The 27130-nt window shown below is 40.9% G+C and overlaps 4 protein-coding genes across 5 annotated transcripts; 1 reads left to right on the plus strand and 3 right to left on the minus strand.

The window, feature by feature from the left end:
* Positions 1 to 638: 638 nt before the first annotated feature.
* Positions 639 to 3068, minus strand: med28 (mediator complex subunit 28). Its single transcript, XM_030737108.1, has 4 exons — positions 2873 to 3068; positions 1239 to 1305; positions 1046 to 1158; positions 639 to 935 (listed from the first exon to the last, which is right to left on the minus strand). The coding sequence occupies exons 1-4, from the start codon at positions 3029 to 3031 to the stop codon at positions 732 to 734; spliced, it is 543 nt and encodes a 180-aa protein (XP_030592968.1). The 5' UTR covers positions 3032 to 3068; the 3' UTR covers positions 639 to 731.
* A 1167-nt stretch (positions 3069 to 4235) lies between these two features.
* lap3 (leucine aminopeptidase 3) lies at positions 4236 to 10224 on the minus strand. Its single transcript, XM_030734734.1, has 13 exons — positions 10028 to 10224; positions 9728 to 9849; positions 9572 to 9626; positions 9386 to 9491; positions 7631 to 7790; positions 7356 to 7520; positions 6045 to 6203; positions 5816 to 5940; positions 5636 to 5724; positions 5247 to 5349; positions 5043 to 5122; positions 4831 to 4943; positions 4236 to 4716 (listed from the first exon to the last, which is right to left on the minus strand). The coding sequence occupies exons 1-13, from the start codon at positions 10118 to 10120 to the stop codon at positions 4530 to 4532; spliced, it is 1557 nt and encodes a 518-aa protein (XP_030590594.1). The 5' UTR covers positions 10121 to 10224; the 3' UTR covers positions 4236 to 4529.
* Positions 10225 to 11128: 904 nt separating this feature from the next.
* clrn2 (clarin 2) lies at positions 11129 to 13679 on the minus strand. Of its 2 annotated transcripts, XM_030742256.1 has the most exons (4): positions 13541 to 13679; positions 13075 to 13413; positions 11787 to 11966; positions 11129 to 11693 (listed from the first exon to the last, which is right to left on the minus strand). In XM_030742256.1, exons 2-4 carry the CDS (start codon positions 13325 to 13327, stop codon positions 11425 to 11427), a joined length of 702 nt encoding a protein of 233 aa, XP_030598116.1. In that variant the 5' UTR covers positions 13328 to 13413; positions 13541 to 13679; the 3' UTR covers positions 11129 to 11424. The 2 variants fall into 2 exon arrangements, with proteins under 2 accessions (XP_030598116.1, XP_030598123.1); XM_030742263.1 differs by lacking the exon at positions 13541 to 13679 and having other exon boundaries at positions 13075 to 13524.
* A 2255-nt stretch (positions 13680 to 15934) lies between these two features.
* Positions 15935 to 27085, plus strand: tapt1b (transmembrane anterior posterior transformation 1b). The gene is made up of 14 exons (XM_030737850.1): positions 15935 to 16118; positions 17750 to 17880; positions 17980 to 18098; positions 19266 to 19428; positions 19537 to 19672; positions 20215 to 20312; positions 20386 to 20455; positions 21219 to 21299; positions 21505 to 21614; positions 23282 to 23341; positions 24195 to 24263; positions 24356 to 24432; positions 24533 to 24705; positions 24790 to 27085. The coding sequence occupies exons 1-14, from the start codon at positions 15947 to 15949 to the stop codon at positions 25041 to 25043; spliced, it is 1713 nt and encodes a 570-aa protein (XP_030593710.1). The 5' UTR covers positions 15935 to 15946; the 3' UTR covers positions 25044 to 27085.
* Positions 27086 to 27130: the final 45 nt, after the last annotated feature.

Consider the following 27130-nt stretch of genomic DNA (forward strand, 5'->3'; position numbering starts at 1 on the left):
TGTACCACAGGTTCAGGCCATCATTTTATCAGAAGACAGCATGCAGCTACTTTTAGAGAATGAGTACCACTCATTTGTGACCAGCAAATAAATTGGTGGAGTGCACTTTGAAATTTTTATAGGGAGAGGTCAAACTTGTTTTCAACCACAATATCAAAAAACACACATGCTCTGTAAAACGGTAAATAAATAAAAATTGTAATAAAATAATTTAAAAAAACAAAAATAGAATTAAGACTTCAGTCCAGACTCAAAATTCTCACATTTTATTTTGTACAGTAAAAAAAGAAAAAAAAAAAAAAAAGTCAACAATGGAAATATTTACATAAAATCAAAATATAGAAAAAAAAGTTAAAACAACCCTAATAACCTACCCACATTCCTGCACTGGTAATTAACTGTGGGGAGGTGTTCTTTGTTTTAGATACAGTCATATTACACTGCTGTCCATGAAATACTGGCTCTATTTCCCCACTCACTTCAAATAAAGCCTGCTCAGCTGATGAATGCAAGCACACAGATCTTGTTCGTGTGTCATCGCCAGCCAGCCTTGGCGAACTCAGGCCGATCCCAACCTTATAGATGCGCAAGTCATTATTTTAGCATGAGTACAATATTACTTTGAGTGATGGCTTTGCTGTTTTCAGCTCATTTATTACACACACTGGATGCACAACAACACATTCTGAGAGTGGGGCAGTTTCAAAGGATGCAACTGTACATGTGAAATGTTAGTTTGGCTTTAAAGGGGCAGGAGGCAGATTTGCAGAGGCCTGCTCCAGAAAGGCCAACGGTCCAGGAGGGGGAAGGTCTGAGGGTTTACGATGCTGACCGCTCACATCCTCGAGCACTTGCTGCCAGTGGTGCAGCTTTGTCAAGTGTTTTTGAACCAGCATTTCTTTCCTCTGTAGCTCATTACGCAACTCTGACACATCCTGAAGTGAGAAGTTGACAAATGGAGAGAAATGAATAACAGACACATTCATGACTTTTTTTTTTTTTTTTTTTTGCACAAATGATAAGGAAAATGATTGCAGTAGTTTACCTCTTTCACCACTTGCTCTGGTTTCTGCACAGATAGCTGAAGCCTCTTCTGTAAGAAGAAGCACTCAGTCTGCCGAGCCACATCCAGGAACTTTTGTATGCACTGGTCCACACCTACAATAAGCAGAGTATGCCTTAATGTGCGGATTAAAATATGACACGTGAAAAATAAAGATGTGCTAGGATTCACTGACCTGTTCGAATCTCCTCCTGGTCTGTTCCATTAACATAGTCTTGGCTCACCAGGGATGCAAAACATGCCTAAGGAATAAAAAGAGGCAACATTAGTGCTTTAAGGATCATTCTAAGTCAAATCATCATGTGCCCTCTGCTTGACTATCTCCAATTTGCCTGAAACATTTACAGCCCAAAGTTTGTACATATATAATGACTGCTGTGAAATTTTAGCTTCATATATTAAATACTACAAGATATATTTTTTAAACTGGTCTGTTTACCTACTTCCAGCATGTTTTTTCTCACTTTGAAATCTGAGGCCATGTTTGAACATAAATATCTCAAAAACAGCTAAAGATGAACACAGCAACTTGCAAGTCTACTCACGCAAAATGAGTTACTAATCCCCTTTTCTTTACTATTAATTGTTTTGCTATATTTATTTGTATGTACCAAAAATTTTACATTGGCACATCGGTGTGTTTTCAGGCTTTTATCTTTAAAGGTTTTTGAAATATTCATGTTTAAACACTGCCTCAGATTTCAATGTGCAGAAAAAAGTGGGTGGATGGGGCCTTTAAAAAAAAAAAAATAGAGATCTAGAAAAGCATTTGACACATGAAGCAAAAAAATTTATAACAATCTATACACGTTGAAATTTTAAACCATAAGATTTCCCCTCCTTTTCAGTTTCCCTTGTCCCTGAAAAAAAATTAAACTACAAAAAGGAGAAGCCGCATACCATAGACCTGATTTGCATCTGAGGATGGATATGTTAAAGACACCAATACTGCTATAAACATTCAGTCTGTATTTACTCTTCCTTAGAGAAAAGTAAATACAACCTGCATTAATAAGCTGTCATTCTTGTGTTTTCTACTGGCTGCAGGGATTTACTCATTACTCACAGTGGCCTCTCATGTCAGGCGATAAACCCCTGACGTATTAATTCAGGCACGATAGTAGCATCCTATCCCTGCTACTATCTACCCAGACATTTGTGGTTGTGCCCTTTTTTCTTTGCATGTTACACTTGTATGAAAGTGCTTATATATATTTGGCTGTCTCTAAGCAGTCAGGTTCTTTTACACAAAGTGGAGAAAACTTGGTAACTTTTGCCAAACGCACCGCTGTCACAAAATAAAACCACGCCTATTATCCTGAACCGGAGCCATCAACCAAAATCAGCTAGAAGCATGTGAAAAGATCCTTAGTGTAATTTCTATTGTGCTGTCAAACTGAATGCTTCAAGCTTAAACTAGTGATGGAGCCAGGTCTGTATGATGCTTTTGGTGTGAGCAAGTTCATTATGTGCGTTTCTTGATTTTAGGTAGATTTCTCTTTTAGGGGGGGAAGGGGGTGGATTGTGGCGTTTTAGGGGTTGGAAAGCAGAGAGCGGCCCATTTGTTACCAAATGTATGTTATAATAAACAGGGCACATATTGGGGGCTAGGCTGGGCCAGTGTTATATAGCATAACATTAATACTTCCTCAGTTATTTTATACTTTAGAGAACAGGACTTAACATTCTATCGATAGCCACGCTGCAGTACACCGACACCGGCAAACGAGCGTTAAATCTAACCAGCTAAAGCCGCTAACAAGCCGTTAGCATGCATAGCTAAGGGGAGCCAGCATTGCAGTCTCCTACCTCAAAAGAAGCCTCCAGTTCATCCACCAGCGTGTTGTTTCCTTGGGCCCTGGGAGCGGCACTAGCAAAACTCGGCTGGCCCGGTCCACCGGGTCCCCCGACAGGATGCGCACCAGGTGGCTGCTGCCCGGTAAACATCCCACTCATGGACGAAGCCATCTTGATCCGACTGTTGTTCCCCTCCTTTACAGTCCGCGCATGCGTATATACACACTCTACAGGTCACCCTAGCAGAAAGTATTTGGACAATCTTTTACACAGCTTATGGGACACCCCTACCTACAATTTTGGATTTTTTTGTTTGTTTTTTTTATCGCCAGTATTTAGCCTAAGTGCCCCCCCCCCCCCCCCCCCCGGTAAACTAGGGAAATGTTTATCTTCAGACTAAAGCGTATGACAAATGTCTGAACCACTGACTGGTGGAGTGGATAACTGATTATTTCTTCATCATGGCACCTGCTAGTGGGTGGGATATATTTGGGGGCAAGTGAACATTTTGTTAGAAGCAGGAAAATAGGGAAAGCTTAAGGATTTGAGCGAGTTTGACAAGGGTCAAATTGTGAAGGCTGGACAACTGGGTCAGAGCATCTCCAAAACTACAGCTCTTGTAGGTGCTCCCAGTCTGCAGTAGTTAGTGTCTATCAAAAGTAGTCCAAGCAAGGAACAGGCATGAACCAGCAACAAGGTCATGAGCGGCCAAGGTTCACTTATGCACGTGGGTAGAGAAGGCTGGCCTGTGTGGTCTCTGATCCACGGTGGCCCCACCTTGCAGCTTACAGGACTTAAAGGGTCTTGGTGTCAGATACCACAGAACACCTTCAGGGTATAGTGGAGTCAATGCCTCGATGGGTCAGGGCTGTTTTGGCAGCAAAAGAGGGACCAACATAATATTAGATAGGTTTTCATAATGTTATGCATGATCAGTGTAGTTGTAACACTACTGGAGAATGCAAACCAGGATTAAACATTCACCCCCTCGTGCAAGTCATTGTGCTTGAAGAAGTGGTTTACCAATTTAGTGCGAAAGCACTCAATTAATGCACAGAGCCCTGACCTCAAACCCATAAAACACCTGTGGGATGAGTGAGTCAGGTATCACCCAGCAGCAGAGGCTAACTCATTCATTGTGGCATCTCTGAGTGGGAGCAAATCTCTGCAGCCAGGTTAAAAAAAATCCTTTGAATTAAAAAAAAAAAAAAAAAGTTAAAGCTAAAAGAATGGGGGCTGTTGAAGCAGCAATTTGCTTTTCTTTTTTTTAAAACCACAAGAGTGTAATGTTTGAGCATCCACACAGTATACATCCATGCTCAATTGAGAATGTCAGAACAATGGCAGACACACAGTCATACAAAAGTACATACAGTTTTCATTTGCCAATTAGAATGTATTTATTCATACACCAAGCTTTTTCAGCTTCTGTACTAAGGGTAAAATAAAACCAGGGACTGGTCTAAGATTGGTGCTTGTGCTGTATGTAAACAGTGAAGTTGCTTTACAAAAATATTTCCATTTTATATTACTACATCCGTTCGCCCAGTGGCCGAACTGGGCTTTGACCGTTGTGTTTAGCCCTCTGTCTCTGTTACTAAAGAAAGATCACTGTTGAGTCTGGCTAGAAGATTGTGAAAGAGTCTAATTACTCTCTGTCCATCTCCTTTCAGCCACTGTGACCCAGGCCGGCAGCAAACTCCACCAGTGTACGTGTTGGTCTTCCGGACATGCCTTTCCTCAGGTAGGGGATTTCATCTTTGTTACTCATGACACCGGCAATATCCAGATGAGCCCAGTGAGGAGCTGTGACGAACTCCCTCAGGAATGCAGCTGCAGTGCACGCGCCGCCAGAACTAAATTAGAAAGAAATCACTCATGAGAAAACAGTCACTGCACATTGAAGCCATGAGTGGACATCTCTCTGCTACAGCGATGCCTCTAACAGGAGATGAGAGGGAGATACGTACCGGCTGTACTTGCCAATGTTGTTGAGGTCAGCCAGCTGGCTGTCAGTCACCTGTTTAGTGTAGTGCTGGAACAGAGGCATCCGCCACACCCTGTCACCTGTCACAACACTAGCCTGCGCACGCGCACACACACACACACACACACACACACACACACGTCAACAGAATAGCTGAGAGACTGAGGTACTGCATTTATCGTGTATCTGGAGTACCCTGTGCAGCTGCTCCCAGAGCCAGTCAGAATTTGTAAAGACTCCTGCTGCTGCTGAGCCGAGAGCAACATCCATTGCACCTTTAAGGCAAAAAAAAAAAAAAAAAAAAAAAAGCCACATTTTAACATTTAGTCATCGTTAATGTCTTGTAGCATGATGAAAATTTGATGTCACTGTGGAAATGAACTGTGGAAGAACTCCTACCTGTTAAAGTAGCAACATTGACAATGGCTCTGGGACTGAAGGTGTGTCCATAGCAGAGCGCATCAGCGAGGATCAGTCTGCCCTCTGCATCTGTGTTATCAACCTTTAACATAGAAAAAAACCCTGTATAACTATATACTTCGAGTATATGGTAAATGAACTGGTACTTACATATTGCCTTTCTACTCAGTTGACCATTAAAAGCACTTTTTACTACAAGTCTCATTCACCAAATCTCACACATATTCATACAGCGATTTTATCTATGCCTAACATTCACACGTGCACGCACATAGACACACGGATGGTGCAAGGAGAGCAGCCACCCACATACCGAAGGACAAACGCACTCAGGCAGCAGCTTGAGCCTGTCTCAGGGGTCCACTCACCTGAATTGTTTTCCCATTCTTGGCTCTGATAACATCACCTGGTTTAGTAGCCTTTCCGCTGGGCATGTTTTCACACAAGGGGGCCAGACCTGAATGAATCAGGGCAGGGAAGTATTTTATGACAACCTCCCTCTCCCGTGCACTATGTTATTGGAGGGTATTTAATGTCAATATGCTCACCGATAATGTTGACAGGGAGTTTTAGAGATGCTGCTGTGACGATGGAGGCGCACACGGTGGCAGCTCCGCCCATGTCGGCCCTCATCGCATCCATAGAGGCAGAGGGCTTCAGAGAAATACCACCACTATGGACAGAGAGTCATAAAGACAATACTGTATGGTGTAAAGGAGGAGTAATGTGGCCAGTCAAATATTTACAGCATCTGACCCCAGCTCGACTGGGGGTTACCTGTCAAACGTGATGCCCTTGCCCACTAGGAGCAGCGGAGGCTGCTTACTGTCAGGAGAACCGTTGTAATGTAGCTCCAGGAAGACAGGGGGCTCCTCTGAACCTTTAGACACACTAAGGAAGGCTCCCATCTGTTGTTCCTCTATCCAAGCCTGGGGTCTACAACAGCACAAAAACTCCTCTACTTCATCTGCTCTTCAGAATACAAAAGTTTCTATAAATAGACAACAACAACAGCAATTCACTGTTCTCGTGAGCCATTATTGGAGCTATTCCAGTACTGGAGAAAATTCAATACGCCTTCAACTGGGGGAAACTGATCAGAGGAAAGGCAGAAGTGTTTGAAAAAGTTTCAAAACCTGGAGTGGAATTTCTTAGGTGTCAATGTGCAGTTATTTTTGAAAATGCTCTGTTATTTTGCTCCATATTCCTTAATTTGCTCAATCCGCGCCACCCCTTGGGGGTCACCACAGCAGATCATCTGCTTCCATCTCACCCTATCCCTAGCATGCTCCTCTCTCACACCAACCTTCTGCCTTCTTCACTCCATGAACCTCCTCTGTGGTCTTCCTCCTTCCTGGCAGCTCCATCTTCAACATCCTCTGTCCACTATATCCACTATCCCTCCTCTGCACATGTCCAAATGATAATTCACTCTTTCAACTAATTGTAATTATTGTCACTGTTTATTTGCATGTGTTAAATATATACAATTAAATAAAAACAGTTAAAAAGGTAATTACTCCATTTGCTTAGTGGTTACAGCAGCCTGATTAATGGAAATACCCTTAAGCTGCTAAGATGGATCGACCTGGTGAATATATTTGTCAAACTTTAATTCATTTTTTAAACTGAAAAGGTATAAAGTAACTTATAAGTGTAGGGTCAGTGCTTTCAGACTACAGACAGCTTTTATGTTTTAAAATCAATTAATCACTATGTCCCTATTACACAATATAAAAATGGAAACCTGTTAATTAGCTCGCTGTTATGGAAAAACAGAAAACAGCGAGGATCACAGCTGTTAACAGAAGAGTGGGGACGCTCTACTTTTATGCTTATAAAAGTACCCAATTTATTATAAAAAACAAACAAAATAAAATGACTCAATGCGACAATTCAGTGCTCAAAGTTTTAAAAGAAATGAAGTAGATGCAAAAAAAAAAAAAAAAAAGATTCCCTTAAGTTCTCCTCCACTGGGTTTATTAGTACCAAAAAATACCTTTAATAACAAACAGATTAGTCAGTTTGTTCTTCCTGATCTTTAAAGCTGTGCCAGGGATGATTATTAATGATATAAGACACACTAACCTCCTGTGTATGGTGACTCGATCAGCATGTGGAGCCAGTTTCTCTTCAATGGTTTTGGCAAAAACAGTAGGAGTGATGTGATTGGCTGGCGCTTCCATGAGAAGCCGAGCCAAGTTTTGGCCTTCTGCATACACGACACCTTTCTCCCAGCCGGCCACATCAGCACTAGGAAGAGTTACACACACACAGCAGGTAGCACGTTGCTGTACATCAGTCTTTACCAAACTGTTAAAAAGGCCTCTGACAGTCAGAGAGCCTCAGTTTGTTAGGTCTACCTGCCATGAAGCTGCATTGTGACTTTGGTCTTCTTCTTGGATTTGAGTTGGTCATACTGAAACAATCCCAGAATGGCGCCTTCTGCTGCAGACTGAGCATTGCCACAGCCGTCCACCTCCACGTGGCTCACCTCCAGGTCCTGAAGTGACTGGCAGCCAGCTGAACGTGCATAAACACATACAAACCAGGTACAAATTCAGGATAAACCTGACCGAGGGTGGATGCTATGCAATAGAACTTAAATTTAAAATCTGTATTACCTCTGATGAAAAATTCAAATCTGACAGTTTTGATTTATTATAATAAAAACACAGGCCGACAGCTGGTACTTAAGTTAATACAACCACTTCTATTGCCTCCCCTCAGAGATTTTCCAGGCAGGCCCAACGGTGACAAGACCCCGGTGTAGACCCAGAACCCGCTGGAGAGATTATATATCTCGTCTGGCCTGGGAACACCTTATCAGTATATTTCAAAATGCAGCTTAAACCCTGAATCCCTGCAACCCCATCAGCTCACTGTAAAAAATTAACTTGGCTATAAGCTACAGGACAGAGCCATCCACCCACGCCAATTACATGCTTGGTCTGATAACATCCCACACTCCTGAAGGCAACTATCATGGCCATATGAGGGACAGCGTAATATGTGGGTTTTTTTTTTTTTTGAAGTGTTAAATTATGCACAGTTTGCAGTAAATTGCATCTGCGAGCCTTAGTAAATCATGTTTGTATGGTTCATTTCAAAATGTTGCCAAATACACAAATACATATGCATTAGCCATAAATATCAATTTGACAGTTTTGACCATGCAGTTTAGTTTATTGGTCTATGAAATACACTCTCGTGATGACTGACTTTTAACCAGATTAGCCAAATGTGAATATTTTATTTCTTCACTTAAAGGAAAAACAAAAAAAACAATAAAACAAAAAAAAAAACATGGCGAGGCACAGAAACATGTGATCATGCAGTGGCTCTATAGTGTAGTGGTTTACACATTCACCTAACGAGTGAAAGAGACACAAATCCCTTTGGGGTTGCATCAGGAAGGGTATCTGCCGTAAAAATCTGCCTACTCAAACATGCGGAGCCACCCCTTGTGAATAAGGGAGCAGCCGAAGGCAGCTTCTAGAAACATTTAATCATGCAAGTGTTTTCATTTTCCTGGAAGCGGTCGGTGAAGGTTGACATTTTGCAATGTGCTTTGCACTTTCTGAGTCGCCACAGAAACTTTGATTTCAGAGTTGGCATCATTTTAGAAGGACACCACTGCGGCTCAGATTAGTGCTTCTCTGGCTTGTTCGATACCTTCTGATTTTTAATTAGTTACTGATCTTTCAGTTTCCTTTGGGAATTCTATCCTTTTCAAGGCTCACAATCACAATTTTCAGTTCTTCAGAATTTCCACAGAGTATATACATTTTGAAATTTGTGTTTGGTCAGTTATTTCTTTGTTATAATCTTATACCGTTGCAACGCCTGTTTATTTTGCTTTAAATTGACTCTTGTTTGGTGTCCTTTATTGGATTGCATGATTGCTGGTTGAGGAATGGGATGCCATCCCATTGGCCTCAGATAAGGGGTAGAAGATTTATGGATATAATTTGAAAAGTTTGTGTTTGGTTGTTCTTAAAGGGAAATACTCTACTTGTTAACTTAGATACAAGACAAGTACTAAGAGATGATACAACCATTTGAAACTTAAGTGCACAACAATTTACTTCCTTTTGTTACACACAGTAACATCATACCTGCCACTGCCTGTCTGATGTTCTCCTTGCTGGTATCCCAGTTTTCTGTTCCACAAACACCTGCATTGTTCTTACCCAACCCGACTACTGCTACACAGGGGAAATCCTGCAGGACACACACAAACAAGATTCATCTGAAAAGCGCTGTCTGAGGAGAGGCATATAAATGATGTGACGTCTTGTTACCTTGTGAAGCCCATAAAATACTCTGCTTTTGCCCTTCTTGACTGCAGGTCCTGATCTGGGAAACACAAAAGTTTATGAAGCAAATCCTGGAGACACAGACAGGATCATCAAAGCGCAGGACACAGTTTGTTCTCAGTCTGCAGGTCACAGACTCACAGTTTCAGCAGTTCAGACAGTTTTCCAGAGAGAGACTTATCAAAACCTGAAGCAGCTTCTGTCAGGTGAAGACTGCCCTCCTCCTCCCCCTCCTTCTTCTCAAACACTCCCAGCACAAGACCCTATACACGTACGCGCGCACGCGCACACACACACAGAAAGAGAGCGAGAGTTTATTAATATAACAAAACACTCAGAGGGCTAAATAGCCACGCATGAACCAGCACAGCACCTGATCCTAAACACTGTCTGCAACATGAACGAATCCCGGGTGATGATGTAACTGTCAGTTAAACTCACTTTTCTGTGGCTCAGGTGAGTCTGCGAGGCAGAAAACGACCTGCAGGGGTTTGTCCGCACCGCGGTCCGCGCAGCCCTCCTCACGAGAAACATTGTCACCTGCTGCACGGGTAGTGAAACAGGAAATAAACCAGACTGGGATTTTTAAAGGTTGCACGAGAACGTGCGAGAGGAAGCTAAACGAACTAACGGTCGCGTTTTTTATTGCGTCACCATCAAACGACAGAGAGAAGCCTTTGTCGCCATCTAGCGGCAGATGGATAGTAGTGTACACACCAGTGTTCCAGATACTGGGAACATTGGCATTTACACCGATCAAAGCAATTCTGGAAGACATAAAACAGCAAAAGTATGTGGCAAACTTTATACTATTTTAATAAACACCCATCATTTGTCTCCACAAGTTGCTTATTTTTATGTTAAAATGCCTGTAATATATATTGATATGACTGCCTTTGGTTATAAAGTATATCTGATTGTTTGACGATCTTCAACATCAACATTGTGTAATAACTAGAGAATATCCAGATGATGGTGGGTTAAAAGGTGTAGTTGAGGATGGGGGGTCTGTAGCCCTTCTGTCTGGATGCTCCGTCTCCTGCGCACACTGACCAACCAAAGTGACGTAAATCTTCTGGTCATGTAGCTCAGCATGACTAAAGAAACAGCCTATGCTCCTGTGCCAATGTGTGTGTCTGAATGGAATTCATGATGTACAAACATAATAACACACAATTTATCCTTCCCCTTACTGTATGATTTCCACTGATTTAAAAAAAACCAACCTATTTCATGTCTGTTCATTCTGGATGGCAAAGCTCTTCTGTTGCTCTTTTTCAGACTTTTATCATTTTTCTATAGAGTTCTTTTTTTTCCTTATTTTTCCTTCATCTGAATCAAATATCTAAGGATACTGAGCCAACATGACTTTAAAATTTGTGCTGCATACACCACTCTTCATTCAAAGTTTGAGATTCGGTCTGTTTAATTTTGAGCTTGAATTAAAAAAAAAAATTGCTAATATTTCTATAATTCCGTATGCATCAAAGCCAAATTTATATTAACACATAATACACCATTTTGAATGGCTGCGTGATCACCAAGGTAAGGATGAATTTAACAGGGTCCTCAGAAGCCCCAAGCTTAGCATTTGTCAGATAATTTGTGCTTTCATTTCAAATCTTATTTGGAAAATTTGCAGCACTGAGTTTAGGCACCACTTTACTTCCAACATGTTGAGTTATGTAGTCATCAGTTTTAATTCTGGCTGTAACAAGCCTAAAAGTCACTTATAGCTACAAAGGAACAGGGCCCTGGCACTGTGCTGGTTTCACTGGTTTGCTCCTGTCTATCATCAGTGATAAAAATTCTAAAAACAATGCTCTTCAGTCAGTCCTTCAGTAGAGCAGGTCCAGAGCAGAAATAGTGGGTTCTTCAGGCTTCTTGACCTCCGGTTTGGGCAGCTTGATCCGACTCATCGCAACCAGTCCACAGACAGCAAAGTGAGTCGCAATGCTGGCTACACCAAGCCAGAAAGACCAGTCCAGACTGTCATCCAGGACAATGAGGATGAAGAGGTTCTCCCGAAAGTTTGCCACTCGCTCTGTCAGACGATGGTGTCTAACGGCTGCCAGGAAACACAGAACACCCAGGGCACCAAAAAAAGCTGCAGACAGAGGAGGAGACAAGTCAGGGAGGTATTAAAGGAAAGGACATGTAATAAAGTCATGCAACATCAGAGACTGACATCTTCACATACCGGCGATGATGTTCCACAGATAGAGTCCCTTGTGCCCTTTGATGCTCTGGTAGGGAACCTTGCGTGCATTGTAAATGCAGAAAGACAGACTAACCAGCGCAAAACCCACAGCCACCAGCAGGAAAAGAATCACCATCATGTGAAGGCCACCATTCAGTGTCCGCACAAGCTTTGGGAAAACTGGAGAGTCACACAGACAGAGCAGAAGAGACATATACTGATATATATATATAAGATAAGATAAGATAAGATAAGATAAGATAAGATAAAACTTTAATGATCCCACGACGGGGAAATTTGTGCATTACAGCAGCTCAATACAGAGAAAAAATGAAAAGGATGAGTAAGAACAAATAACTAAACTAAAAACTAAAACTAAAATTCAATAGAATAAAATAAAATAGCAAAAAAACTATACACATATACATAAGCACTATATACATAAATATATATATCAGTGTCAATACCCACATTTACATATACACACATATACACACACGTCAAACACTATATAAAGATATCAAAATATTATATACATTTGTAGCCGGTAAGGTACACAGCATACACGGTATGCATTATATGGGTGAGTGTAATAAATAAAATGTATCTGACTGTATGGATAAAGTGATGGCAGTGTAGGTAAAGTGTCCAAGTGACTCAAGACATTATGATGTGTTATACAGTCTAACTACTGTTGGGATGAATGACCTGCGAAAGCGCTCCTTCCTGCAGCGAGGATGTTTCAGTCTCTGACTGAAGGAGCTGCTCAGTTCACCCACGGTCTCATGAAGAGGGTGATGGGGGTTGTTCATGATGGATGTCAGCTTTGCTAACATATATATATATATATATATATATATATATATATATATATATATATATATATATATATATATATATATATACTGAATATTGATATATTCTGCAGAAATAAGCTCTTGCATTGATTTTTGGGAGTCTCTCAGAAATTTGAGTGCACAGCATGACCACGATTTTAGCTTCTTTCTGCCTCTCAGAGGCCTATGATAATGTCTTAGTAAATTTATTATACTAATGTCACAGCTAAAAAAACAAATTTTGAGTTTAAAAATAAGTATTTAATTCATTCTTTCTTTCTTTCTTTCTTAGTTATGAATGAAAAAAATCTATGAAATATTGCTCATGTCTTAGGTTATATTAATAAGACACCAACTATGCAGTTTTAGAAGTCAGTAATCAAGAGTTTTACCATCAACCTTGAGCTTTAATTACGCAGTAAAAAAGATATAATTTCTCTTTCTTATCTTACTGTAAATTTTGGAGCGCCTGTTCCCGAGCCCGCACCTCTTGTTTTTTCCTCCCTGGAACAACCCGTAATAAATATGCCCGATGAACTGGTCCAGCTCTGGATTTGACGCATTCACTATTTCCACCCCGGTTTTACACAGGATCCGTCCGGTAACCCACCGCTCCGAGGACAAAGCCACCACCAAGAGGACCACCGAGCCGATACAGAGCACCGAGGCCACCGAAAATGTTATCCGTTTCCACAGAGAAGGCATCTTACGAGCCCATGATGCCCCGAGGAAGGTAACACGACGCCGGGCTGGAACAGCGGGGCGCACTCAGCGATCACCATAAGTTTATCCTGTTCTTAAAATAAAGAAAATAAGCATCATAAATTGCTCTCGCCGCTGTGTTGCATCAATATATTGCGTTGACGTGCGTAACAAGGAAGGAGAAACTGAATCTATGGCGGTTGAAGTGATCCCTACCAGGAGAAACTCTATCCGTGCTGCGCGCTTGGTTTCTGCCTCCACTCTCTCGTTTTTCACTCTCGTCTTTATTCATGGGCTGAATTAACCTTTGCTGCGCGGCCTTTGGACGCAGAAATGTAATTGGTGACTTGTAATAGTGGTAACAGCTTTAAAATCATGGAAGCGTGGTTAATTATGTCAGAATGACAGATGTGGTTGATTATATCCCAGAGCATAGAGGTCAGCATGAAGTATGGGGTGAGTGGGCCCCCATCTTTTTTTTCTTTCAAGCTCTACTTTCTTATCTCCAAGGTGTTGCTGAAACGCAGCAGACATGATGTCACACTGACCTCGACCTTTGACCTCCAAAAATTAAATAGTTCATAGTCCAAGTGGATGTTTGTGGTAAAATTGAAGAATCTTCTTTAAGATGTTCGTGAAATGTTGTGTTCCAGAGTGTGGGGTGTGTGTCTCGATGAACAGCTCAAAAAAAAAAAAAATGCCTTTAGTCTCTAAGGAATAATAAAGTTTTCCAGAGTTTGTCACTCAGACTGGGGTTGTTGCTTAACATCACAGATATTAAAACTGATGTACTGTTTACTGCACCAATAAGATAACTACTTGTCACATCCAAGGTATGCAGAAGAGCATCTCTGAATGCACACAATGTCAAACCAGATGGCCTACAGCATCAGAAGACCACACCAGGTGCTACTTCTGGAATCTGAGGCTACACCTCACATGGGCTCACCAGAAGACAGGAAAAATGTTGTCTGGTCTGATGAATCTAAATTCCTGCAGCTGGTAGGGTGAGAATTTGGTGTAAATGACCTGAAAGTATGGATCCATCCTGCCTTCTATCAACTGTTCAGGCTGCTGGTGGTGTAATGGTGTGGAATATGTTTTCTTGGCACACTTTGGACTGCTTAGTACCAACTGAGCACTGTTTAAACACCACAGCCTACCCAAGTATTTTTGCTGATCAAGTCCATTCCTTTATGACCACAGTGTACCCATCTTCTAATCTCAATCCAATCAAAGTAAGTATTGTGGAATATGAGATTTGCATTATGGACGTGTAGCTGACAAATTGCTGTGATGCTATCATGTCAACATGAGGAATGTTTCCAGCATCTTGCTGAATCTATGTCACGATGAATTAAAGTCAATGGGTGGGGGAGTAGGGTCCATGGTACTTGCAAGGTGTACCTAGTAATGTGTCTGGCTGTGACAGCACAGTGTACTAACCACTGTTTGACCACAGCCACTTATTTCTAACATGTGTCTGACAAAACACTGTTGTTTTAGTAAGTGATATGGCACAGGAGCTCTGTGTATCAAACTTTACTGCTTTCCAGTGTTAAAAGACAGTCATGTTCCATGGATGAGTTAGCATTGTTGTGAATACACTCAGAAAACTCAAGGAAACACAGGTGCTTCACAAAAGCTGTGACTGCTCTGATAATAACTGGTGTAGTGCAGTCTACAGTCTCTCTCTCTTTCTGTTGGAATAGCTCTGCCTTATTCTCAGGGCCTTTATTTTATCAAACTACAATTCAGCTCACAGAAGCATCTGCTTGTTCCATTATCCAACCTGTCAATGGAGAGCCTGTCCTCCTTTAAAAAATTACCTCATAGGGAATTTTTGCAGGCACATTTTACAACCAATATCTACATTTTAAAATAAAATTAAGCAACCTTTAGCGATCGTACATGAAAGGACATGTGAATAACATGTTAGGTTTTCTCTGGCAGATCCTAAAAAAATATGTAAATATGGATTTTCTCAGATTTCTGAAAAGCCTGCAGGGATTAAATGGGATTACATACAATTGGAACAAAAACACATCAGTACTGGAAGAGATACGGGAAATAATTTGTACACACAGACAACAGGCTTTTTTAATTCTCATGCAAATAGCAGACGAGCTATGTCAGACATATGAATTTCTCTCTGGGATCAATAAAGTTATTCTTATTCTTATATGGACCTTTTGTTTATTCTGTTCATTTTAAATCTTTGTTTACAGCATTTCTAAATTCAATACCTTATAATGAAGCCAAAACTGTTAATTATGCCATTGTCCTTTTTTAAAAACGCGTGTCTTTAGTGTTAGAGGATTATAAACTGAAGAATCATAGCTTCTGAGTTGTGAGTTTTTGTTTGTTGTTTTGTCAGTTTTCAACCAATAAATCACTAAGTTGGCCTTGAAGACCTTGGTGAATGCAAAGAAAATTTTAATGCATTGTTAACATGACCCCACTCTACACTCCTATAAAATTTGATCAGAATTTATTCAAAACATTTCGCGCTATCGTCAGAATCGCAGAATGGCGACATCTGTCGGTGAGTTAGTTCTGCAGTGCGCGATGACGTCAGAGCACGCGACGCAGCCGCCAGTGCTGTCCCAGGCAGCGGAGAAGATGGCGGAGTCGCTATCGACGGGTCTGGGCGAGGAGAGGGAGACGGAGGACAGGGAGAGAGACAAGAAGCCTGCCACAGCAGCGAAGAACAAGGAGAAAGATGGAGTCACGGAGACGCTGGGGTTCAGCGATAAAAATGGAGGTAGCAGGGGAAAGAAAAGCAACCTGTCAGGTGAGAGCTGGCTCCGTTTCCACAGCCGCTGACTCCCAGTTTGACAGCGCTAGCTAGCAGCTGAGATGATTGTTGTTTACGGGGGCTGGAGGACGTCTTTTTCTTTTTTTTCTTTTTTGCGGAATTTTTTGAGAACGAATGTAAAAGGTCTGTTGAACTTGTTCGGCTTAGCGCACTGCTCCGAGTTTTCACATGCTGTCGGGATGTAGCTGCTGCTTCCCCCAGCAGCTGTTTGTGGAACACTAAAAGCTGGAGTAAAGTAACGACCCGGTGACACAATTATGCGAAATGCATCCAAATTAGATGGTAGAAGGATTCCTGACTGTCAGTAAGAGGGCACAGCTGCATGTGAATATGCAGAAGTCCAAATCGGCCAGTTAACCTGGACGTGCGGTTTGTTTCTCTTCACAGGCGCACGCAGCTGAGCCGGTAAACACTGTGTGAGGCCACAGGCACATGAGTACCCGTGTTAACTCAAACGATTACTCAGCGTAGCCCTTGGGCAAACATTTTTTAACTCAGCTGCAAAAAAGGGTACATTATCAGAAGACTGGCAACGTAGATTGTCATGTTATGTATTGCAAGCTTCTCTTCACTGGGTCCCTGTTAAATCCAGAATTGAATTTAAAGTAATTTTCCTATAATACGAGATCTTGAATAGCCAGGCCCCATCTTAAAGACCTCATAGTAACATATTACCCCCATAGAGCACTTTGCTCTCAGACCGCTGGCTTTTTTGTGGTTCATAGGGTATTTAAAACTTTCCTTTTTGATCAAGCTTTCATTTAGGGCTGGATTAGGTGACTCTGAACCCTCCCTTAGTTATGCTGCTGGGGACTTCCCATGATGCACTGTTTCTTCTTCACTCACCTCTTGTCACTCTCTCTGTGTTTATACCCCATTCTGCATTTAATAATTAGTTATTATTAGTAAATAATAATAAATAGCACTGTATGCAGCTTGTAAAATATTGTTAACCATTAATTAGACTGCACAGATTTCCGGGTCAGGTTAAATGCTGTGTAGCAAAGCACTGGGTGGTGATGGATCCTAGTGAGAGTCCATTTCAACAGTAGTGAAGAGGACTTTTGATCATTGGATTTATCCAAAGAAAGGGAACAGAATATGTCGTGTGAGTAATTAGTAACCACATCAGTCTGAACAGAATACTCAGTGTGTAACTCAGAATACTCAGTTAACTAAATATTCCTGGTTGGGGTAAAAGAAGGAACATAATGTATTAACAAAATAACATAGTATAAGGCTTAAATCTGCTTCAAACGTGTAAATGAAATAAAGAAAACCTATATAAAACTGAGTGGCCAGCACAGCTTTAACCTACAACACCTTAACCCCTTTGGGATGAACTGGAGCCCCTACTGTGAGCCAGATGAGTGGCCAACCTCACTAATACTCTTGTGGCTAAATGGGAACAAATCCCTGCCTTCAGGTTCCTAAGTTTTCCCAGAGGAGTTTAGGCTGTTCCAGCAGCAGATTAGTTGGAGTAGGTTTGGTTTGAATGTAGACAGTTCTTATCTGATTGAGTTAAACATTAAGAAAGGACTCCTCTTTGATGGTGATCGGCTCAAAGCACAACATAAAGAATAATTTGTTCCTGTCTGTATCTCTAGACCTGTCTCTGGTCAGATTTATAACTACTGAGCTCACCAGAGGCTACTTCCTAGAACACAATGAGGCCAAATACACAGAGCGCAGAGAGAGGGTCTATACATGCCTCCGAATCCCCAAGGAGCTGGAGAAGGTAAACACGCAAACACCCCACTTAGGGGAAAATCTTTCAAATAAATAAATACTGTTGTTAAAAAAAAATGTATTTTTCCTCCTCTCTTTCTGTCTTCAGTTGATGACATTCGGCTTCTTCCTCTGTCTGGACACCTTCCTCTATGTGTTCACGCTGTTGCCCCTCAGGGTGATTCTGGCCCTATTGCGACTCTTTACAGTGCCATGCTGTGGCCTCAGGTAACACATATACATAAGTATTAGAGTTGCATGTTTAAGTATATTAACAAGGAGTATTTTAGTAAATATAAGCTCCTCATCACTACAAAGCCACCATCATTAAAGGTTTTTGCATAGATTGTATTAGATAGCATTTATGCATGAGGTACAAATGTTGCTATTATTATGGTCGCCCCCTGTGCAGTATAAAGTTGGTGTAGGGCTGCAGCAAAAAGGTACTTTCATCACTGGTTACTGTATTTTAAATTGGTTGGTTTAAACATCAGAAATTAAAGGGAAAAATATTAGAGCGAAACAAAGGCAACTTCAGGCTCGACCTGGTCATTTAATGTCAGCTACATAAATGTACTGATTTGATTTGCTGTTATTTACAGTCACACTAATTTCTCCTTTATCTGTTGTCACTGAGTGCACCTGCTCCTACACACAGATGTGGAGTAATAATAGACTTTGAATAATGCTGACAACAAGTTATGTTACCATTAGTGCCATGAAAGCTTCCCATCAAGCACAAGTACACATAATGAGAGGGAGAACGCAGCATGGAGGCCATCATCTTCATCTGAGCTTTTCAGTCATGTTAAGTAGCAATTACACTGTTGATCAATATGGTCAAGATCACTTATGTTTTTAATGCAACCTATGTTGTGTTTTGCCGTTACCCAGCTTCACCCATGCACCGTGTAGTTCGTTTCCTTTTCTTTGTAGTAGCTCCTATCTTGTGATTTTTATGGTGACTGGTAGTTTTCCCCACTGGGTGCAGCGTAGGTAGCAAAAGGCAGTCACAGCTTAACCTGAATGTGACCCATGTTTAGAGCCTTCCCTGCTTTCTTTACAGCCATTGGATCAAAGCCAGAATTCAGAAAAGTGTCCCTCTATAAACTGTAGAGAATTAAGTTGTGAGTCTTTGAGAATATGCAAAAACAGGAGAAGGGGATAAATATGCTTGGCAATCCCATATAAAGGAGGTGCACTGTCACCCTAGACAGGGTTCACTTCTGAAGCCGTGTAGTGCTGTTATTAACCTCTGGAGGGCAGTAGAGCTCTCTGATTTTGTTCAAAGTGAATCAAATACAGTCTTCATTATGCTGTTCAGGTCTTTTTTGCGTGTTGTTGCAAATTTCTTGTGAACATTTTCTTTGCCTGTAACGTTTGTGTGTTGTTTAGCGGCTCCCGCTTGCTTCAGCCAGCCCAGGTGTGCGACGTACTCAAAGGCTTCATTATGGTGCTGTGTTACTCAATGATGAGCTATGTGGATTATGCCATGATGTACCATCTCATCAGAGGACAGTCTGTCATCAAGCTCTACATCATCTACAACATGTTAGAGGTACACTATGTAACATTCCTCAGTGATTGGAGAGAGTTAGTGGTCTACTGTACTGGACCACTTATTGACTAACTCTCCTCCGTCATCCCTCCCTTGTTGTGTTGTCAGGTGGCGGACCGCCTGTTCTCATCATTTGGCCAAGACATCTTGGACGCTCTGTACTGGACAGCCACAGAGCCCAAGGAGAAGAAGAGAGCGCACATAGGCGTGATTCCTCACTTCCTCATGGCTGTTCTCTACGTCTGTATCCTCACTTAAAAATTGCTGTGAAACAAAACATTGCTGAACATGGAAAAAAACACACTGCTGACATTAAAACAGTTAAAAGATAGTTGAAGGTCGATCTACAACATTAATAGTCAGTTTGTCATTCAAGAAAATGTTTTTCTGAAGTGTATTTAAAACAAAAGGCATAAAGAGCTTAAATTCTAATTTTGAAATTGATATAAAAAGATCACCGTAGAGGCAAAAAGAAAGGATAATACCAGAAAGAAACAAAGTAAAAAAGAAGAAGAAATGAGAAGTTACATTTAATGAAAATATCTTTATTTGTCCACTTCTGCCCCAGTGGTCCCAAAACAGGAAGACTCAGCATATTCAAGCATTATTCATCAATCTGCTATTGAAACTCCCTAATATTAGACTTTCTTTATGGACCAAACAATTAATGAATGAAAAATGAATCTTTAACAGCTGTATTTGAAATCAGTAGGGCATATGAAGTGGGTGCATCAGTATAATCACAGTGCAGAAAATGTGTGTTTTTCCTCAACATGTTGTATTTAGTTCTTCATGCCATCCTCATCATGGTTCAGGCCACAACTCTCAATGTAGCTTTCAACTCCCACAACAAGTCTCTGCTCACTATTATGATGTCAAACAACGTGAGTATTATGCACAGACATATTATCCCATTTAGAAATGTGTGCAGCAGCTGATGTTTTTGTCTTTTTGCAGTTTGTTGAGATCAAAGGGAGCGTATTCAAGAAGTTTGAAAAGAACAACCTCTTCCAGATGTCAAATAGTGGTAAGTGGTGGGGAATGATATGTAAAACAGCTGGATACATTCCCAAAAAGTTTTGCTCAGTTTCAACAACTTTCAACTTTGTGAACGTGATAACTCGAGAACAGTGTGACCTAGGATGTTCAAATTGATGCCATAGATGCATCTACTGCAAATCTTGGACAACTTACCACAATAATGGCAAACACGGAAAGTGGCAGTATTCTCAGAGGTTTATATTTATTTTGATTTTAGCATTTCTTATTCCTGGTTCATACTTAGCCATTCCCGAGTCACTATTCAATTAAATTAAATCTTATTTATATAGTGCCAAGTCACAACAAACAAGCACATTATATTATAAGGTAAAAACCATACAGTAATTACAGAGAAAACCCAACAGTCAAAATGACCCCCTATGAGTAAGCACTTGGTGACAGTGGGAAGGAAAAACTCCCTTTTAACAGGAAAAAAAAGAGGGGAGAGAGACAGGACAAAAGACATGCTGTGGAAGAGAACCAGCCACTAAGGCTCATATGCACCCCATTAAGATCTACTGAAACCTGGTAACCGTGTGTTCAGGAACACATACTTCTAGGGGATTTGTACCACCTAAAGATTCTACTGCCAGGAGGCTGAGGGGTAGCTGTGGCGGCTGACAGTATTTTTTGGATATTTTGTGTCTTTGAGCGTTATTATTTAATACAAGGTAAATGTGTGGAATCAAGCTCAGCTGCAGTGAGCACAAAGTAGGTTAATCCTGGATTGATTTGTTTGTTTCCCATAGACATAAAAGAGAGGTTCACCAACTACATCCTCCTGCTCATCGTCTGTCTGAGAAACATGGAGCAGTTTTCATGGAACGCCGGTAACGTTAATACAGTGCTTTGCAAAGAGTACTGAAAGCAATACAGCTGCATACAGATGTGCATTATCACAGTAACCCTCTTAGGGCCATCCTCAGGTCTTTGCACTCTTCCTAGCTACAGTCCTTTACTCTCTTTTTTTTCCCTTTACTGCTAATACTGGATTAAATGATTATACTGATTAGATTTTAATGTGTTTGTTTTTAGACCACTTGTGGGTACTGTTTCCTGATGTAGTCATGGTGATTGCCTCAGAGGTTGCCGTGGATGTTGTCAAGCACGCCTTCATCACCAAATTCAATGACATCAGTGCCGATGTGAGTCCTTTCTTTATGCTTTGATAGTTTACTAACTTTTTTAAGGTGCAGCTAATGTTTGGCCACTAAATTAGCAACGCATTAGAGCTGTCAAAATCACTTCTTAAAATTACTTTATTGACATTAAAAAAAAGGCAGAGTTGAAACTGTTCAATTGTTGTATCGTGACCACACAAAGGCAAACCAATGCAAAATGCAATGGGGAATCAACTTGAACTCTTAGCTGACATGGCGGTGGCTGCGTCCATGTTATGAATTAAGTCTGTTTGCCTTCAGTTGCTCAGCTGATCTGCTTTATCTGTAGAAGACTTTGTGCTCAATCAAAACAAGTGCTCTATTTTCAGACTTTTAACTCACTGATTATCTAATAAGTTGGAGCATTCAGAAATGTCAGTTAATATGCGAGTTTTACTATTCAGTACATACATGATTTAAGACTGTTTTTAAGGGGGGGGGAACGTGTGCTGCAGTATGCAGAGAGAAATCACTGGATCATGATTATTAGTGATGAAATGAGTGATGATCATAATTGTAAGTTTTAGAGCCTCTCTTTTCTCAGTTAATGTTTGGGCATTTCTTTGCAAAGGACATCAGAGATAATTAGGAGAACGTGTCATATCTGTGGGTTCTAATTTGGTTCCTAGGGAGTACAAACACAACCTGCAGACGGGCAGTTTAACCTGACACCAGGTTTAATTTTGGTCCGCCAAGTTACTCCAGACATTAATTAGGGACCTGTGAAAGTGGTATTTAGCACCACCTGTAAATGAGGTAACTGATTTAACATCAGAGAAACTCTCACCTCACCTCACCTCACCGTTCAAACAGCGTAGACCATTTTACGATGATGTAATCTCACTGCAAAACTAGCAGTGATGATAGTTCCTCCTATGTGGCATAGATAAATGGTCTTTTCTTACCATTTCTGTCATCTGTAGGGTTATATCCATGTTAAGTCATTAGTGCTGTGTTTAAAAAATGAGGATAAAAGAAGGTGAACAATTTAGTATTTACTGGTGATACCAAGATGTGTTGAACAATGTGTTTGATGCCAGTTAAATACATACACAAAACCTGTGTGTGATGCTGTTGTAAGTTCATGGGAAATGGACCTTGAATTAATTTACCTTTATAATATAATATAATATTTTATGACTTACAAATTTGTGTTGTTTTTTTGTTTTTTTATTTACTGTAGTGCTCAGGCTCTTTGACACTCCGTTGTAGTCTTATACAGTCACCCACTCACACTAGAAACTGTCCACTGCTGTACCAGGAGGGTTCTTGCCTCCTTCCCTCGTGGGTTGTCTTTCTGTTCGATTTCCTCCACAGAGTTTTAACTGTGCTTATGTAACAGAAACCAGCCCCACAGGAAGGGATTAACCCCTTTATCTCCAAACTGTCAAACCTAATCACACAAACCTCACTCACATTTGTAAGTGTTCAAGCACCTGTGAGTCCATACTAATCCATGTTTAATCTGCCCATGCACATTTTTGGCTTCATGAAGTTACTGTGCCTTTACTGTGCTAAATAGCAAGCAGGTAAACCAATTATGAGACTTAAAGTAAGCAAGTTAACATTTATCATTTATCGTGTCCTCACAGCAAGGCAGGCACGCTACTCAGTAACTTTGTTTGATGTTTCTCTTGTATTGGTTGGTATAGGTCTACGGGGAATACAGAGCCAGCCTCGCCTTTGACCTCGTCAGCAGTCGACAGAAAAATGTGAGTGAAAGCAGCTTACCTGAAATTAAAATCTTGTTGCTATAGAAAGGACATTTGTGACCAAAAGCTATAGTGAGTTTCTAGCTAGTGAAGTAGAAAATAACACTGTCAACATTTAAGTTCTGTAATTGCTGGGGTTAGACGAAGTCAGAAGTGCTGCTGCAAGAATGCCACAGGTAGAGAGCGCCTCATCTTGGTACCTCTTTCCAGTCAGATCAGCGATGGTGCTTTCATGGACATCCAAGACAGCAGCAACAGCTCAGACATGTGTGCCAGTAGCCCTGCCTCAGACACCTTGAGTCAGCCACATTATGATGCACTGATGACAATGACACTGTTTCTCTTTTTTTTTTTTTTGGGGGGGGGGGGGGGGGGGGGGGGGTCCTTTGTTGTTTTTCCTTTTGTGTGTGTGTGTGTGTTTTGAAACCACTGTCTTGAGAATGCAGTAAATTGAATTTCAGTAAATTTTGAGGTGGTCAGCAAACACATCACCAATCCTGCATTTGAATAAAACCACATGGAACCAAAAACTCCTCAAAGAATGTTTCAGAGATTAAAATGATGCACTCAGAAGTGGATTTACAGCCAAGACTGGAAACGAGGCTTCACAGCATAACACTTGTTTTTCTGATATATCATTCTGACCTCTAATCATAACATTTGATAAATATTGATTCTGATAAATCATGCACGTTTCCCAGTGACTGAGAAACATGTTGACGGAGCATCCAGTAGTTTTTTCTGATTTTTAGGTTATGACTTTATTAAAAATATTGGGCTGAGTTATTCATGGGTAAAACAGTGCTGCTTTTTGATGGTGTTCTACATAAAAATGTGTTACCTGTGTTTCCAGGCGTACACAGACTACAGTGACTCGGTATCCAGGAGAATGGGCTTCATCCCGCTTCCTTTAGCTCTGCTGGTCAGTCGTTCGTTCTCAGGATGGCTTATGCCATTGAAATGATGTATGTTGCCACATTTGCTGGTTTATAAATGTGGCGCTGTGTTTTTCAGCTGATCAGAGTGGTGACCAGCTCAGTGAAGATCCAGGGTTCACTCTCCTTTATGTGTGTGCTGCTGTTTTACTTGGGGTAATTAGTCAATATGTCTTCATCATTTTTAATTATTTATTTGACACAGTTTTTCCTTTGTTGTCATATCCACGTGACTTTTACGTGTCTCTGTGAGCAGGATGATCACTCTGAAGGTTCTCAACAGTATTGTTCTCCTTGGAACTTCTTGCACGTTCGTCAAAGAGGCCAACATGGAAGAAAAGCTCTTTGACCCACCACCTTCTGTCGCCTCCAGCCGTGCAAACTCTAGAGCTCACCGGACAAAACATGTTCACATTTCGCCACAGCAAGGTAGCTCAGTCGCTCTGTCTCACTGTTTCTATTCCCAATTTTCTTAACCGCTAATAAGAACTCTCTTAACTCGTTCTATAACAGAACCTACAGCTGAAAAAGGAGGAACATCTCTGCCATCAGACGTCTCTCAGCCCACCAACACAGCAGACAACGCTGCCCCCTCCTTCCCCAAGAGCGACTCTGACACATTCCTGACGACTCCGGATGAGGAGGACGATGACAAAATTATCAATGCTGACACGGGATTGGAAGATGGTGGACTAACACACCGACCACCCAAGAAAGACCTGCTGGAGATAGACCGCTTCACCATCTGTGGCAACCGAATAGACTGAAGACCAGTGCAGCATCCTGGCAACACTGCAGGATTCAGGGATCAGACATGGGTCATGGAGCATGCTTAGACCTGACTTTCTTTTGTGCACCTGACCCCTCAAGTATTTATTTATTTATTGACCGACAAAACCAGCAAAGGCATAGAGCTGTTACTACAGGCATCAGAGGCGGCTTCAGACGTTTCCAGCTGGTCCTGTGTGTGTGTCTGATGAGCCAAGCAGGCTCTGCCACTGAGTCAGAGTCCTCGTGGCGACGTGCTCGCTGAAGACGGCATGTAAAACACAGGTGGCACAGACTTCTGAGAGAAAACTGCTTATGTCAAATCGTGTGTGTTCAGAAGCACAATCAGTGAGAAGTTGTTTTTAGAAAGAACAAAAGTTTTTACAGTTTTTTTTTTTTTAATTTCTAAAGGCTGATGGATATTTGAAATGAAGTTTTTATGACAGGTTTAAAATCTTTTTTCTAATTGAATCACAATCACACGGAAGCATTGAAATCATTCTGCAGACAGAAGCACCAACACACATTTAAAGAGGCTGAACTGAGGTGACGAGGTGAGCAGCAGTGACACTAAGAATGACTTTGCTTGGGTGCATCAGCTTCAGTTGCAATGTTTGGTTTGGTGACTTAGACACAAACGTTTAAGAGGTTTAATGTCATTTGTGTTGATATTGAAGCACTGAGAGGATGTTGCGTATTTGTATTTATTTTGGGGTGACCTCACAGGTGGACAGGAGACTTTTTATTTTTTTAAATGTGCTTCATTTGTACCCTTTTCATTCAAGCATGTAACCTACAGATAATCATGACGAAAGCACAAGCATATAGCATTTTCTTCCGTTTGCTTTTTGATGTTGGGAACCGATCTAACATGTTTTCTCATTCCTCGCTATTCTGAGTGAGAGTGGACAAAAAGAAAATCACAGGAAAGACTTCATTGTATGCAGATACATTGTTTCAGGTTACCAGGAGAAAGTAGAGTCATAACAGCACTATAACCACATGAAACCAGTGAACCCAGGAAATTTCATCATCATATCATCAGTGCCCGTCAGTGCTTTGTATGTTGTTGTTCGGCTTCTGGTTTGGATTTTTGGAAGAGGGTGACGCTACAGTAGATTGATCTTAAATGCTGTGAAAGATGCTCTTCAGTTATTTGAGCTGATCAAATCCAACTAAGCCACAGGTTTTTCCTTTCCTTTTTTAAAAATTTTTTTTTAAATAATTTCTTTGTAATCCAAACATACTTGCTGGCCAAAACTAGCATGTCAGTAAACAGAGTGTAAGTTTTGTCTGTGTTGGAGATAGTTTATATCTTTTTATGCAAAATGATTCATTTATATTTTCTGACTAAAGTAGATTTACAAAAGAGTTGGAACGTGTGCTTACTAGATCTGACTCCAAGAGGTCGGAGCAGTAGGTGCAAAGGACCACAAAATGACCAGCTGCAGTTAGGTCCATAATTTGTAGGACAATGACAATTTTTGTAGTTGTGCCTCCTTCAGCTTTAATTCAAGGGGATTTACAAAACATTTTCCATGACCTGTTTAGGAATTAGACATTTTTATGCACAGTCCTCCATTTTCATTCCAAACTTACTTTGAATTAAAGCAGAAAGTCTGCACTTCAGTCACATCTTGATTGTATGATTTTAAATCCACTGTGGTGGTGTACAGAGGCAAAACTACAAAAATTGTCATCCTACAAATTATGGACGTAACTGTATTTGTTTTGTTTTAAAGAAAAAGGAGGTTTAGCTTAACTGTGACCAATGAGGGAGGTCCATGAGAGAGACAGCTGGGGGCTACAGAGTCATGGTCAGTACAGTGAGGGAAAAAAACAAAACTGCATACTGGTGAGAGAAGGCGCGTGAATGCATCATTATAGTGTGTGTGTGTGTACTGTATGTGAGAGGTAGTTTGCAATGTGTGTGTATGGATCTCTACCTAAAGATGTACAATATGTATGAATCAGTTTTTTTCTTCCATGTATAACTCTCATTTGTGTAATTATCTCCTTACACAGTAGAAGGAGAATAAAACAAGACTTTGTTTTGTAACTGTCTCTAGTGTGATGTGTGTGTGTG

The sequence above is a fragment of the Archocentrus centrarchus genome, chromosome 1 (assembly GCF_007364275.1).
Source record: "Archocentrus centrarchus isolate MPI-CPG fArcCen1 chromosome 1, fArcCen1, whole genome shotgun sequence".
Taxonomy (NCBI): domain Eukaryota; kingdom Metazoa; phylum Chordata; class Actinopteri; order Cichliformes; family Cichlidae; genus Archocentrus; species Archocentrus centrarchus.